This window comes from Hyla sarda, chromosome 3, assembly GCF_029499605.1.
Source record: "Hyla sarda isolate aHylSar1 chromosome 3, aHylSar1.hap1, whole genome shotgun sequence".
Taxonomy (NCBI): domain Eukaryota; kingdom Metazoa; phylum Chordata; class Amphibia; order Anura; family Hylidae; genus Hyla; species Hyla sarda.
In genome coordinates, this window is record NC_079191.1 from 332,138,599 (window position 1) to 332,153,612 (window position 15,014).

The following is a 15,014-nucleotide window of genomic DNA, read 5'->3' on the forward strand; positions in this document are numbered from 1 at the left end:
ATATGTAAATCCTTTAAGCCAATGTTTGGCCCCTTTAACCCCTTAAGGACCAGGCCATTTTATACCTTAAGGACCGGAGCGTTTTTTGCAATTCTGACCACTGTCACTTTAAACATTAATAACTCTGGAATGCTTTTAGTTATCATTATGATTCCGAGATTGTTTTTTTGTGACATATTCTACTTTAACTTAGTGGTAAAATTTAATGGTAACTTGCATCCTTTCTTGGTGAAAAATCCCAAAATTTGATGAAAAAAATGAAAATTTTGCATTTTTCTAACTTTGAAGCTCTCTGCTTGTAAGGAAAATGGATATTCAAAATATATTTTTTTGGGGTTCACATATACAATATGTCTACTTTATGGTTGCATCATAAAATTTATGAGTTTTTACTTTTGGAAGACACCATAGGGCTTCAAAGTTCAGTAGCAATTTTGAAATTTTTCACAAAATTTTCAAACTCACTATTTTTCAGGGACCAGTTCAGTTTTGAAGTGGATTTGAAGGGTCTTCATATTAGAAATACCCCATAAAAGACCCCATTATAAAAACTACACCCCCTAAAGTATTCAAAAAAACATTCAGTAAGTGTATTAACCCTTTAGGTGTTTCACAGGAATAGCAGCAAAGTGAAGGAGAAAATTCAAAATCTTCATTTTTTACACTCGCATGTTCTAGTAGACCCAATTTTTGAATTTTTGCAAGGGATAAAAAGGAGAAAATTTTTACTTGTATTTGAAACCCAATTTCTCTCGAGTAAGCACATACCTCATATGTCTATGTTAATTGTTTGGCGGGCGCAGTAGAGGGCTCAGAAGGGAAGGAGCGACAAATGGTTTTTGGGGGGCATGCCGCATTTAGGAAGCCCCTATGGTGCCAGGACAGCAAAAAAAAAACACATGGCATACCATTTTGGAAACTAGACCCCTCAGGGAACGTAACAAGGGGTAAAGTGAACCTTAATACCCCACAGGTGATTCACGACTTTTGCATATGTAAAAAAAATATATATTTTTTTTACCTAAAATGCTTGGTTTCCCAAAAATTTTACATTTTTAAAAAGGGTAATAGCAGAAAATACCCCCCAAAATTTGAAGCCCAATTTCTCTCGATACAGAAAACACCTCGCATGGGGGTGAAAAGTGCTCTGCTGGTGCACTACAGGTCTCAGAAGAGAAGGAGTCGCATTTGGCTTTTTGAAAGCAAATTTTGCTCTGGGGGCATGCCGCATTTAGGAAGCCCCTATGGTGCCAGAACAACAAAAAAAAACCACATGGCATACCATTTTGGAAACTAGACCCCTCGGGGAACGTAACAAGGTGTAACGTGAACCTTAATGCCCTACAGGTGTTTCACGACTTTTGCATATGTAAAAAAAAAATTTTTTTTTTACCTAAAATGCTTGTTTTCCCAAAATGTTTACATTTTTAAAAAGGGTAATAGCGGAAAATACCCCCCAAAATTTGAAGCCCAATTTCTCCCGATTCAGAAAACACCCCATATGGGGGTGAAAAGTGCTCTGCTGGCGCACTACAGGTCTCAGAAGAGAAGGAGTAACATTTGGCTTTTTGAAAGCAAATTTTGCTCTGGGGGCATGCCGCATTTAGGAAGCCCCTATGGTGCCAGAACAGCAAAAAAAAACACATGGCATACCATTTTGGAAACTAGACCCCTCGGGGAACGTAACAAGGGGTAATGTGAACCTTAATACCCTACAGGTGTTTCACGACTTTTGCATATGTAAAAAAAAATATATTTTTTTTACCTAAAATGCTTGGTTTCCCAAAATTTTTACAATTTTAAAAAGGGTAATAGCAGAAAATACCCCCCAAAATTTGAAGCCCAATTTCTCCCGATTCAGAAAACACCCCATATGGGTGTGAAAAGTGCTCTGCTGGCGCACTACAGGTCTCAGAAGAGAAGGAGTCACATTTGGCTTTTTGAAAGCGAATTTTGCTCTGGGGGCATGCCGCATTTAGGAACCCCCTATGGTGCCAGGACAGCAAAAAAAAACCACATGGCATACCATTTTGGAAACTAGACCCCTTGGGGAACGTAACAAGGGGTAATTTGAACCTTAATACCCTACAGGTGTTTCACGACTTTTGCATATGTAAAAAAATATATATTTTTTTTACCTAAAATGCTTGTTTTCCCAAAAATTTTACATTTTTTAAAAGGGTAATAGCAGAAAATACCCCCCAAAATTTGAAGCCCAATTTCTCCCGAGTACGGCGATACCCCATATGTGGCCCTAAACTGTTGCCTTGAAATACGACAGGGCTCCAAAGTGAGAGCGCCATGCGCATTTGAGGCCTAAATTAGGGACTTGCATAGGGGTGGACATAGGGGTATTCTACGCCAGTGATTCCCAAACAGGGTGCCTCCAGCTGTTGTAAAACTCCCAGCATGCCTGGACAGTCAACGGCTATCTGGCAATACTGGGAGTAGTTGTTTTGCAACAGCTGGAGGCTCCGTTTTGGAAACAGTGGCGTACCAGACGTTTTTCATTTTTATTGGGGAGGGGGGTTGTATAGGGGTATGTGTATATGTAGTGTTTTTTACCTTTTATTTTATTTTGTGTTAGTGTAGTGTAGTGTTTTTAGGGTACAGTCGCATGGACGGGGGTTCACAGTAGTTTCTCGCTGGCAGTTTGAGCTACGGCAGAAAATTTGACGCAGCTCAAACTTGCAGCCGGATACTTACTGTAATCCTCCGCCCATGTGAGTGTACCCTGTACGTTCACATTGGGGGGGGGGGGAACATCCAGCTGTTGCAAAACTGCAACTCCCAGCATGTACGGTCTATCAGTGCATGCTGGGAGTTGTAGTTTTGCAACCGCTGGAGGCTCCGTTTTGGAAACAGTGGCGTACCAGACATTTTCATTTTTATTGGGGAGGGGGGTTGTATAGGGGTATGTGTATACGTAGTGTTTTTTACTTTTTATTTTATTGTGTGTTAGTGTAGTGTAGTGTTTTTAGGGTACAGTCGCATGGGCGGGGGGTTCACAGTAGTTTCTCGCTGGCAGTTTGAGCTGCTGCAGAAATTTTGCCGCACCTCAAACTTGCAGCCGGATACTAACCGTAATCCTCCGCCCATGTGAGTGTACCCTGTACGTTCACATTGGGGGGGGAACAACCAGCTGTTGCAAAACTACAACTCCCAGCATGTACGGTCTATCAGTGCATGCTGGGAGTTGTAGTTTTGCAACAGCTGGAGGCACACTGGTTGTGAAACACCGAGTTTGGTAACAAACTCAGTGTTTTGCAACCAGTGTGCCTTCAGCTGTTGCAAAAGCTACAACCCCCAGCATGTACGGACAGCGGAAGGGCATGCTGGGTGTTGTAGTTATGCAACAGCTGGAGGCATACTACTTTGGCTGGGGATGCTGGGGATTGTAGTTATGCAATAGCTGGAGACACACTGGTTTACTACTTAACTCAGTGTGCCTTCAGCTGTTGCAAAACTACAACTCTCAGCAGCCACCGACAGCCAACGGGCATGCTGGGAGTTGTAGTTATGCAACCACCAGATGCACTACTACAACTCCCAGCATGCACTTGAGCTGTTTGTGCAAGCTGGGAGTTGTAGTTACACAACAGCTGAAGGTACACTTTTCCATAGAAAGAATGTGCCTCCAGCTGTTGCAAAACTACAAGTCCCAGCATGCCCATAAGGGCATGCTGGGAGTTGTGGTGGTCTGCCTCCTGCTGTTGCATAACTACAGCTCCCAGCATGCCCTTGTTGCATGCTGGGAGCTGTTGCTAAGCAACAGCAGGAGGCTGTCACTCACCTCCAACGATCCTCGCCGCACCAGGTCAGTCCCTCGTCGTCTCCGCCGCCGCCGCTGCTCCTGGGGCCCCGATCCCAACAGGGGCGCCGGGGATCGGGGTCCCCAGCACCCGGGGTGCACGTCCCGCACCCGCTCACGTCTTCTGGAAGAGGGGCGGAGCGGGTTGCGGGAGTGACACCCGCAGCAGGCGCCCTGATTGGTCGGCCGGTAATCCGGCCGACGAATCAGGGCGATCGTGAGGTGGCACCAGTGCCACCTCACCCCTGCTGGCTATGGCTGTTCGGGGCCGTCTCTGACGGCCCCGATCAGCCAATAATTCCGGGTCACCGGGTCACTGGAGACCCGATTGACCCGGAATCCGCCGCAGATCGCTGGACTGAATTGTCCAGCGATCTGCGGCCATCGCCGACATGGGGGGTCATAATGACCCCCCTGGGCGATATGCCCCGATGCCTGCTGAACGATTTCAGCAGGCATCGGGGACCGGCTCCGCTCCAGATGGTTGCGGGGGGCCGGTAAAACACATGACGTTCTCATACGTCATGTGTCCTTAAGGACTCGGAAATGGAGACGTATGAGAACGTCATGTGTCCTTAAGGGGTTAAGAAACTTTAAAACATGACTGGGGATTTAATAAGCCAAGCCAGAATAATTCCCTAGAAGGAGAAGTGACCCATCTGCAGACAGAACAAAGAGATCTTACCCCTTTAGTGCCAAGACACTGACCTCCCTGTAGCCTGTAAGCAATCTGTTCTGCACTAAAGGGCCAAGAAACCTGAAAATAGCTGTCAACAGATGTATCACTTTTCTGGGAAATTTTTTGGGTTTGACTCGTAAAATCTAAGCTTAGACTTCCTGTTCTGTACAGATCATTTCCCAGTAGTGCTTTTTTTCTCAGGATTACAGCGAAAGGTGACACCAGTAGGGGGATAACACTGGACGCACAACCATTCACAGATGAGCTCAGCATCCCCCTCCCTATAGAATGTTCTTTAAACATATCACAGAGATTGGCCAGTAGAATCCCCAATTCACCTGAATGGGACAGGACCTGTCTATTATTGTCTATGACCCATGGGGCCTGCTGTAAAGTGCAACACTAAATGTTGTTTAAAACAGCTTAGGCAACATGGAAGCCCCCATGTTAATGTGCAAAAAAATAAAAATTGCAATCAGAAAATAGTAGCATACTAGAAATATTACTAAATATTTTAGTAATCTGTCTCTAATCAGAAAAAAATCTAGGTGAATTATCCCCTTTAAATGAGCCAAACAGTGACTTGAAACAAAAAGTACAGGGTGGGCCATTTATATGCATACACCTTAATAAAATGGGAATGGTTGGTGATATTAACTTCCTGTTTGTGTCACATTAGTATATGTGAGGGGGGAAACTCTTCAAGATGGGTGGCAGTTTCTCTGTAAAGGGGTTATCTTATCTTTACAATTTGATGGCTTCTCCTCAGGGAAGACCATGAATATTACAGTAATTCAATGGTGATGTTACTCCAGGCACCCCTGCCGATCAGCAGTTTGAAGAGGCTTTGGCACTTTTGTGAGTGATGCACCCTCCCAAAAGTTTACAAAGGCTGCAAGCCTGTTGTTCTACTTACAAACTTCATACTCATTGTAGTGGAAGAGAAAGATATTTTGATAAAGAAAAAAGACAAAAACTTCAAAAAACCAAATGTGGAAAAGAAATGATTCCATTTAAGAAATATACCACTACACAACTGTGTTATTCTGAAATCTGTTTTGCTTCCTTCATATGGCCGCTATTGTGGGAGTAATGTACAATAGTATGAGAGTCATTCAAGTGACACAATACTAAATAAGGCCAGTGCTAATCCGCTTAAAAGAGATTTTCAATTACTAATATCATACCCTTGAATCAATTCTGCAAATCTTTAAACCTCTTTCTGGATATTAAAATTGTGGCTGCCATGGTAACTTTCCTTTCCTGCACTATAATTTCAGACAGAAAACATCATAACTCGAGGTGAAAATAAATTCTTTTTTATACAGTTACTTAGAATTCCACAATTTGCAGCCATGAAGTCTAGTAGCAAATCAGAAAGAAGGGCATACTTTACAAAACTGATGATGAAAATAAAACGGAGACACTGAATATTTGCTAAAGAAGCTTCAAGTGTGCTAAGGAGGAATGAAATGAGTGGATATGACTTAGATCTTATCAAAAACAATTCACATTATACAGTTATTTACCCAGTCCTAACTTATTCTACAATACTGTTAAAGAAGTACTCCGGTGGAATTTTTTTAATAAAATCAACTGGTGCCAGAAAGTTAAACAGATTTGTAAATTAGAACACCTCCTTCACCTGCCGTCCCCCGGCACACTTGGCTCAGTTCCTAATGCTGAGATTCCACAATAAAGCATACAGGTGAAGCAATAATCCCGGTGAGTGCGCTTGTCTTCTTTCATACTTATCTGTGAGATTTGTAAATTACCTCTATTAAAAAATGTTAATCCTTCCAGTACTTATCAGCTGCTGTATGCTCCAGAGGAAGTTCTTTTCTTTTTGAATAATTTTTCTGTCTGGTCACATTTCTCTCTGCTGACACCTCTGTCCATGACAGGAACTGTCCAGAGCAGAAGAGGTTTGCTATGGGGATTTGCTCCTGCTTTAGACAGGTCCTGACATGGACAAGGGTGTCAGCAGAGAGCACAGTGGTCAGACAGAAAAAAAATTCAAAAAGAAAATGACTTCCTCTGTAGTATACAGCAGCTGATAAGTACTGGAAGGATTATGATTTTTAAATAGAAGTAATTTACAAATCTGTATAACTTTCTGGCACCAGTTGATTTAATTTTTTTTATATTTTTTTTACTGGAGAACCCCATTCATTTTAAAGGATTTTTACTGTTGTTAAAAATTAAAGGGGTATTCTGGGCAAAAACATTTTATCCCCTATCCAAAGGATAGGGGATAAGATGTCTGATCGCGGGGGGGCCCACTGCTAAGACTCCCCGCGATCTCCCTGCAGCACCCGCATTCTATGCGGGTGCTGAATCTCCAGTTTCGGAAACCTCCGGGTTTCCGGGACTGGGTAAGTGACGTCATGCCCCCTCCATTCATGTCTATGGGAGGGGGCGTGATGGCCGTCACGCCCCCTCCCATAGAGATGAATGGAGGGGGCGTGGTGTGACATCACGTCCCCAGTCCAGGAAACCCGGAGGTTTCAGAAACAGGGAGATCGCGGGGGGTCTCAGCAGCGGGCCCCCCGCAATCAGACATCTTATCCCCTATCCTTTGGAATACCCCTGCCTGGAATACCCCTTTAAGCTTGGCCTAATTTAAGCTAATAGAATCTAATATAAAGGGGTTCTCCAGTGGAATTTTTTTTTAAATCAACTGGTGCCAGAAAGTTAAACAGATTTGTAAATGATCTCTATTTAAACATTTTAGCCCTTCCAGTACTTATCAGCTGCTGTATATTACAGAGGAAAATCTTTTATTTTTGAATATCTTTTCTGTCTGACCACAGAGCTCTCCGCTGACACCTCTGTCCGTGTCAGGAACTGTCAAGAGCAGGATAGGTTTGCTATAGGGATTTACTCCTGCTCTGGGCAATACCTGACTACCTGACATGGATAGAGGTGTCAGCAGAGAACACTGTGGTCAGACAGAAAAGAAATTCAAAAAGAAAAGAACTTACTCTGTAGCATACAGCAGCTGATAAGTACTGGAAGGATTTAGATTTTTAACCCCTTAAGGACTCAGGGTTTTTCAGTTTTTGCACTTTCGTTTTTTCCTCCATACCTTTTAAAAATCATAACCCTTTCAATTTTCCACCTAAAAATCCATATTATGGCTTATTTTTTGCGTCACCAATTCATTAGTCATTTTAACCAAAAATTCACGGCGAAACGGAAAGAAAAAAATCATTGTGCGACAAAATCGAAGAAAAAAACGCCATTTTGTAACTTTTGGGGGCTTCCGTTTCTACGCAGTGCATATTTTAGTAAAAATGACACCTTATTATTCTGTAGGTCCATACGGTTAAAATGATACCCTACTTATATAGGTTTGATTTTGTCGTAATTCTGGAAAAAATCATAACTACATGAAGGAAAATTTATATGTTTAAAAATGTCATCTTCTGACCCCTATAACTTTTTTATTTTTCCACATACAGGGCAGTTTGAGGACTCATTTTTTGCGGCGTGATCTGAAGTTTTTATTGGTATGATTTTTGTTTTGATCGGACTTTTTAATCACTTTTTATTCATTTTTTAATGGTATAAAAAGTGACCAAAATACGCTTTTTTGGATTTTGGATTTTTTTTTTACATGTATGCCATTGACCGTGCGGTTTAATTAACAATATATTTTTAACATTTACGCACGTGGCGATACCACATATGTTTATTTTTATTTTTATTTACACTGTTTTATTTTTTTTATGGGAAAAGGGGGGTGATTCAAACTTTTATTAGGGAAGAGGTTAAATGACCTTTATTGACCCTTTTTTTAACTTTTTTTTGCAGTGCTATAGGTCCCATAGGGACCTATAACACTGCACACACTAATTTCTTACACAGATCACTGTCGTGTATTAACACGCCTGTGATCAGTGTTATCGGTGCTTGACTCCTCCTGCCTGGATCTCAGGCACGGAGCAGTCATTCGTCGATCGGACACCGAGGAGGCAGGTCAGGGCCCTCCCGGTGTCCTGTAAGCTGTTCGGGACGCCGCGATTTCACCGCAGCGGTCCCGAACAGCCTGACTGACTAGCCGGGATAGTTTCACTTTCACTTTAGAAGCGGCGGTCAGCTTTGACCGCCGCTTCTAAAGGGTTAATACCGCACATTGCCGCGATCGGCGATGTGTGGTATTAGCCGCGGGTCTCGGCCGTTGATGAGCGCCGGGACCGACGCGATGTGATGCGACCCCGCTTCATATGGCGGGAGCCGGCGCAGGAAGTAAATATACGTCCTGCTTCGTTAAGGGGTTAAATAGAAGTAATTTACAAATCTGTATAACTTTCTGGCACCAGTTGATTTAAAAAAAAAATAATTCTACCAGAGTACCCCGTTAAGCTAAAATTAAATGGGAAAAAAAAGAGCTGACATTTTATCACAAAACTCATCCCTACACTAGACAATATGACCAGGTTATAGGACATCCTACAACAACATTATATCACAAATGTAATGTAACAGTAACTGTATAAATAATCATATATCCCATGTATACACAACCAGGTCACATTTGTTTCTATGGTTTCTATACTGTGAGTACTAAGGCAAGGGATGCTAGTGGTGATTTCATTTACAATGTAAATTTGAGGCACAAACCTATTGTATGATAGTTGCGGAATGTATCTGAGGGTGAATGTCAAGGCATGTGTCCCAGATGCTGGGTGCCAGAGTAGTGAAAGGATTACAAGCCTCTCTGCCTTTTTACGGCATTGCAGTGAACAGTACTGTATTTTGGTTTTCTGCTGCCCTAGGCCTGGGTCCACTGACAGAGCCTTCCCCCCCACCAACCTCGCCAACACCAACAGGCCTCCCGGCCCCCTATTACCACACCTCTTAGGATAGGATGTGACATTACTAGGGCATATAGCAGTAAATGGCACTGCCAGGTATAGTCTATAGCATATGACTTTACTACTACATATAGAAGTAGAGGCACTGCCAAGTGGAGGGAAGTGAAGTGGATACTTTCCCCCCCATGTATCACATCCTATAAAATAAGTTTTGATACCGCTGTTCTATTTGATGAAAATCATTACCCCACCAATAACCGTAGGCCAAACCAAAAAAATAAGTGCCCCCCCACACTCCCCCGCATCAGTGAATGAATTTATTGTTATATTGTGAAACAGAGACACTATATAGATGTGGAAATATTTAATCCAAGTAAATAATTCATTTCCATTGCCACAGATGTATAAAATCAAGTGACTACCAATGCAGTTTGCTCTACAAACATTAGTGACTGAATGGGTCATTCAAAGAGCTCACTGGTACTGTACTAGGGGGACATGGCTGCTACAAGTCAGTTAGTGAAATGTCCCATCTCCTATGAAGAATTGTTAGTGGTATTGTTAAGAAGTGGCAGACAAACTAAAGTCATTAAAGGGCATATTACATAAAAGTTGCCAGTGCTCTGCTAACTGCAAAGTTTGGAGCGATGTAACATGCTTCTTTATACAGCAGTCTGATGGACGAGCAATAATATTATGGGGTTGGGGTTCTGGAGTTGGCTTGGACCCCTTTGCTTCAGCATACCAAGACATTTTCGACAATTTTATGCTTCCAACTTTATGGGAATAGTTTGGGTTTGGCCCTTTTCTGTTCCAGCATGACTGTGTCCCAGTGAACAAAGCAAGGTCCATGAAGGCATGGTTGGGTGACTTTGGTGTGGAAAGACTTGACTGGCCTTCTGAATAAGTGACCACTAGTTCCCATAGACACACCTCAAAATCATGCCCAAATTATTTCCAGAAGAGTGGAAGCTGGGGAAGCCACTCTATTCCTATTCCTACTCTATCCCTACTCTACCATTTTGATTGGGATGGGATGTTCAAAAAGGTCCTAGGTGTAATGGACAGGTGTCCCTATACTTTTGTCCATGTTGTGTATACCCTAAAAAGGAAAATCTGCAGCACATAAGGTCCACAGAAGGTTCATGTCCTCAGATGTTTTCTCAAGACACTTAGCTGCTAGCTAACTGTAGTATCTCACAGAAACCCACACGAGTGTCCCCCTAGATTCTGTATTACATGTTAGTAGTGCCAACAGGGATTTCTGCTATATCAGATCACCATAGGATTCTACAGTAATCCATGAACTGCATGAAAGGGGGAGAGTAATATTGTGCTCAAAATACAGACCCAAAAATCCAGCCTGTAAGGACACATGCTATTATAGTGATGCACACACCCTAAAAAATAGGATAGTTTTGAAAGACTAAAATAACTTTATAACTGAAAAAACAGCAGGCACTTGCAAGTGATAAAAATGTATATAGAAAGAATGAAAGTTATATTTGTTACTAAGAAATTAATTTGAAAGTAAAATAAAAGGAATATATCGCATTCCATTCCACTTTTAACAAAATACCTGGGAAAAATATGGAATGTCATAATGTTTGTAATGAGGAAAGAAATTACCCAGATGTAGTGAAATAAATAATGTCCTTACCTTTACAAATTTTATTAAAGTTAGTATTTTCTTGTGGATGTCCTGGAATTCTGCACTGGAATCGGTATTGCCAAAATTCAGTAAACCAAGGGTTCCGTGAATTGGTGTCTAAACGTAGACTTAGAAAATAGTTGTCAAAGGACCTAACCTCTGGGGATTGAAGCTTTATGGTAATTCCTCCATTTGCTTCAGCTTCAAAGCCATCTATGACTTCATCTCTGTCTGCCCATCCATCACTGAAAGAGAACAAAAGAAAGTAGTATATTAGTATAGTATAGCAGTATATTAAAAAACGTATCAATATATTTAGTTATAAGGCTAAAGTTTCTATTTCAGCAATAGTATTAGACGATTATATATTTTATATTACATGATTAATCATAAAATTTTAAATATTGCATTCTATAAAATAACAGCCTTATATTTTTTATACATTTGTTGTTCAAAAGGGTCTAAAGGATAAAAGGTATGATGTCTGATCACGGGGGTCTAGCCGCTGGGACTTCTCGGCTTATTTTTTGCACCACCAATTCTACTTTGCAGTGACATTAGTCATTTTACCCAAAAATGCACAGCGAAACGGAAAAAAAATCATTGTGCGACAAAATCGAAGAAAAAATGCCATTTTGTAACTTTTGGGGGCTTCCGTTTCTACGCAGTGCATATTTCAGTAAAAATTACACCTTATCATTATTCTGTAGGTCCATACGGTTAAAATGATACCCTACTTATATAGGTTTGATTTTTTCGCACTTCTGGAAAAAATCATAACTACATGCAGGGCTTCTAAAGGGTTAATACCGCACATCGCCGCGATCGGCGATGTGTGGTATTAGCCGCGGGTCCCGGCCGTTGATGAGCGCTGGGACCGACGCGATATGATGCGGAATCACGGCGCGATCCCGCTTCATATCGAGGTAGCAGGCGCAGGACGTAAATATACGTCCTGCGTCGTTAAAGGGGTACTCTGGTGAAAAACTTTTTTTTTTTTTTTAAATCAACTGGTGCCAGAAAGTGAAACAGATTTGTAAATTACTTCTATTAAAAAATCTTAATCCTTCCTGTACTTATTAGCTGCTGAATACTATAGTGTAAATTCTTTTCCGTTTGAAACACAGAGCGGTCTTCTGACATCATGAGCACAGTGCTCTCTGCTGACATGTCCATTTTATGAACTGTCCAGCGTAAAAGGAAATCCCCACAGCAAACATATGCTGTTCTGGACAGTTCCTAAGATGTCAGCAGAGAGCACTGTGCTCGTGATGTCAGCAGACAGCTCTGTGTTTCAAAAAGAAAAGAATTTCCGCTGTAGTATTCAGCAGCTAATAAGTACAGGAAGGATTAAGATTTTTTTTTAATAGAAGTAATTTACAAATCTGTTTAACTTTCTGGCACCAGTTGATTTAAAAAAAAAAATGTTTTTCACCTGAGTACCCCTTTAATTTGGGCTTCGGGAATACAATATTTTTTTAATAATGTTTTTCTTTTTAAATTAAGGTTGTCGTTTGAAAGCTTGTTTCTTGCAGGATGGAAAACAATCTAAAAAAAATTAAGAAATTAAAAAATATGTTTAATTCAATTGACAGGGCTTCCTGAGTGCTTATTTTGGTTCGACAAGTTTTAGCTTTTGTCTATATTATTGTGGGATACATACATTTTCTTAAAGTAGTCAACAGTATTCATAGATAATGATGCACAATGACAATAGGAAATAGCTTGTGTTATTTTTGTTATTTTATTCTAACAAATGAGGACATTGTACTACTTTACTTTTTTTTGTTTTGTTCCAATATTGGACCTCTGAATCCTTCTGTAATGCTTCACTTTACTTATTGTAATGTGTTACGCCTGCCATTGTTACACTGACAAACATCTTATTGGGTTCTGTACCTGGCAGGACCTAATAGGCATATGTACCTGGCAGGACCTAATAGGCATATGTACCTGGCAGGACCTAATAGGCATATGTACCTGGCAGGCCTTGGAAACAATGTTATCCTCTATGTTGCCATAGCAATCCATAATAGGTATCTTTCTTGCTAAGGACCTTGGCATTAAAGCCAGTAAATGTCTGGGATCAGAGTTATGTCTGTTCCCATCCATTAGAGCCCCCTGGTGTCAACAGTATAACATAGCCCAAACCCACATAAGATGATTCAGTACAGGTTCTGTGCCCAAACTATTACTGCATTTTAACACTATGCCAGTTTTCATTAACAACCTGCTTCACTGTGTACTATTATGGTGCAGAATAGTCTGGGGGAATGGTAGGAATCTATGTTTCATATTACCAGTTATGGTTTATTATTATATTTATTATTATATGATATTATTTCTAATATAGTTTAAAATCTAGGTATGCTGTGTTTGTACTGATTTATAAGGATATGTTCGCACGGAGGAATTTCCAAGCGGAATTCAGCGGAAATATTTTGCTGGGAAATTCAGCAGCAGCAAGGTCCCATTTATTTTAATGGGATTCTGCTGCACTGTTGACATGTGGGAAACATCTGCTGCGGAAATCCCGATTTCTGCTGATTCCACTCGGAAATGCATTGCTGTCTAAGGAAACGGTGAGAACATGCAATTTTGCAGAATGTCCACCCTTGTTTTCTGCCATATGGACATAGCCTAATTCATCAGTAGCAAATGATGCAAGTTTTAGAATGGTTTAAAAAGAAGACCTTACCCATACACTAGGGGCTGACATATCGCCTGTGTAGCCGGTTCATCTGTCCAGGGGCCCTCTCACACAATACGGGCTGGGCCAGCAGTGCGAGAGCCAGTGGAGTGGGAGGCAGAGAGTAAAAACATTTCTGTGGCCATAATTTGCTCACCTGTAACTGCTGGGGAATCAGGGGGGCTCCGCCCCCAGTTAAGTGCCATACACCGTCCCCCAGATAAGGGCCGGCTGCCGCGTATTGACGCTCGCTTACGTCACGCTCCAAGAATTCAAGAGCCGGCGTCACTACGTCCTGACACCGGCCCTAGGTATTCTGAGAGCATGATGTGAGCGAGCGAGCCATGCGTCGATGTGCTGGCCCTTATCTGGGGTAAGCTGCTGCCCTGAATCCCAACTACAAAGGTTCCAGCCGGGGGTGGGGGTGGGTTAATCTAGGGGTACTACCTGTCTACTTCGGGGGGTCTAATCTGGTGGTACTACCAGTCTACTTGGGGGGTCTAATCTGGGGGTACCACCTGTCTACTGGGAGGGGGTCTAATTTAGGGGTTCTGTCTACTGGGGGTACTACCTGTCTACTTGGGGGGAAGGTGGTTAATCTGGGGGGTACTACCCACCTACTTACGGGGGTCTAATGGGATTAATCTCTGGATACTACCTGTCTACTGGGGGGGGTCTAATCTGGGGTACTACCTGTCTACTGGGGGTCTAATCTGGGGGTACTACCTGTCTACTTGGGGGCTCTAATATGGGGGCACTACCTATCTACTGGTGGGGGTCTTATCTGGGGGTACTACCTGCCTACTGGGGGGGCTAATCTGGGGGTACTACATGCCTACTGGTGGGGGGGTCTAATCTGGGGGTACCACTTGCCTACTGGGCGTTAATCTCGGGGTACTACCTGCCTACTGGGGGATAATCTGGGAGTACTACCTGTCTACTAGGGGGGAAGGGGGTTAATCTAGGGGTACTACCTGTCTATTGGGGCGGTCTAATCTGGTGGTACTACCTGTCTACTGGGGGGGTCTAATATGGGGGTACTACCTGTCTACTGGGGGGCTCTAATATGGGGGTACTACCTGTCTACTGGTGGGGATCTAATCTGGGGGTACTCCCTGCCTACTGGGGGGGCTAATCTGGGGGTACTACCTGCCTACTGGGGGAGGGGGGTCTAATCTGCGGGTACTACTTGCCTACTGGGGGTTAATCTCGGGGTACTACCTGCCTACTGGTGGATAATCTGGGAGTACTACCTGCCTACTGGGGGGTAATCTTGGGGTACTACCTGCCTACTTTGGGGTATTCTTGGGGTACTACCCGCCTAATGGGGTTAATCTGGGGGAAATACCTGTCTACTGGGGGGG

General features: G+C 42.4%; 1 protein-coding gene across 4 annotated transcripts in view; it reads right to left on the bottom strand.

Moving 5' to 3' along the window:
- LOC130362581 (metabotropic glutamate receptor 1) overlaps positions 1–15,014 on the bottom strand; it is a 443,185-nt gene that overhangs the window by 68,457 nt on the left and 359,714 nt on the right. For all 4 annotated transcript variants that reach the window (XM_056567315.1, XM_056567317.1, XM_056567318.1 and 1 more), the window contains exon 4: positions 10,971–11,206. In XM_056567315.1, the coding sequence (XP_056423290.1) occupies positions 10,971–11,206 (236 nt within the window). The remainder of the gene's footprint in view (positions 1–10,970; positions 11,207–15,014) is intronic.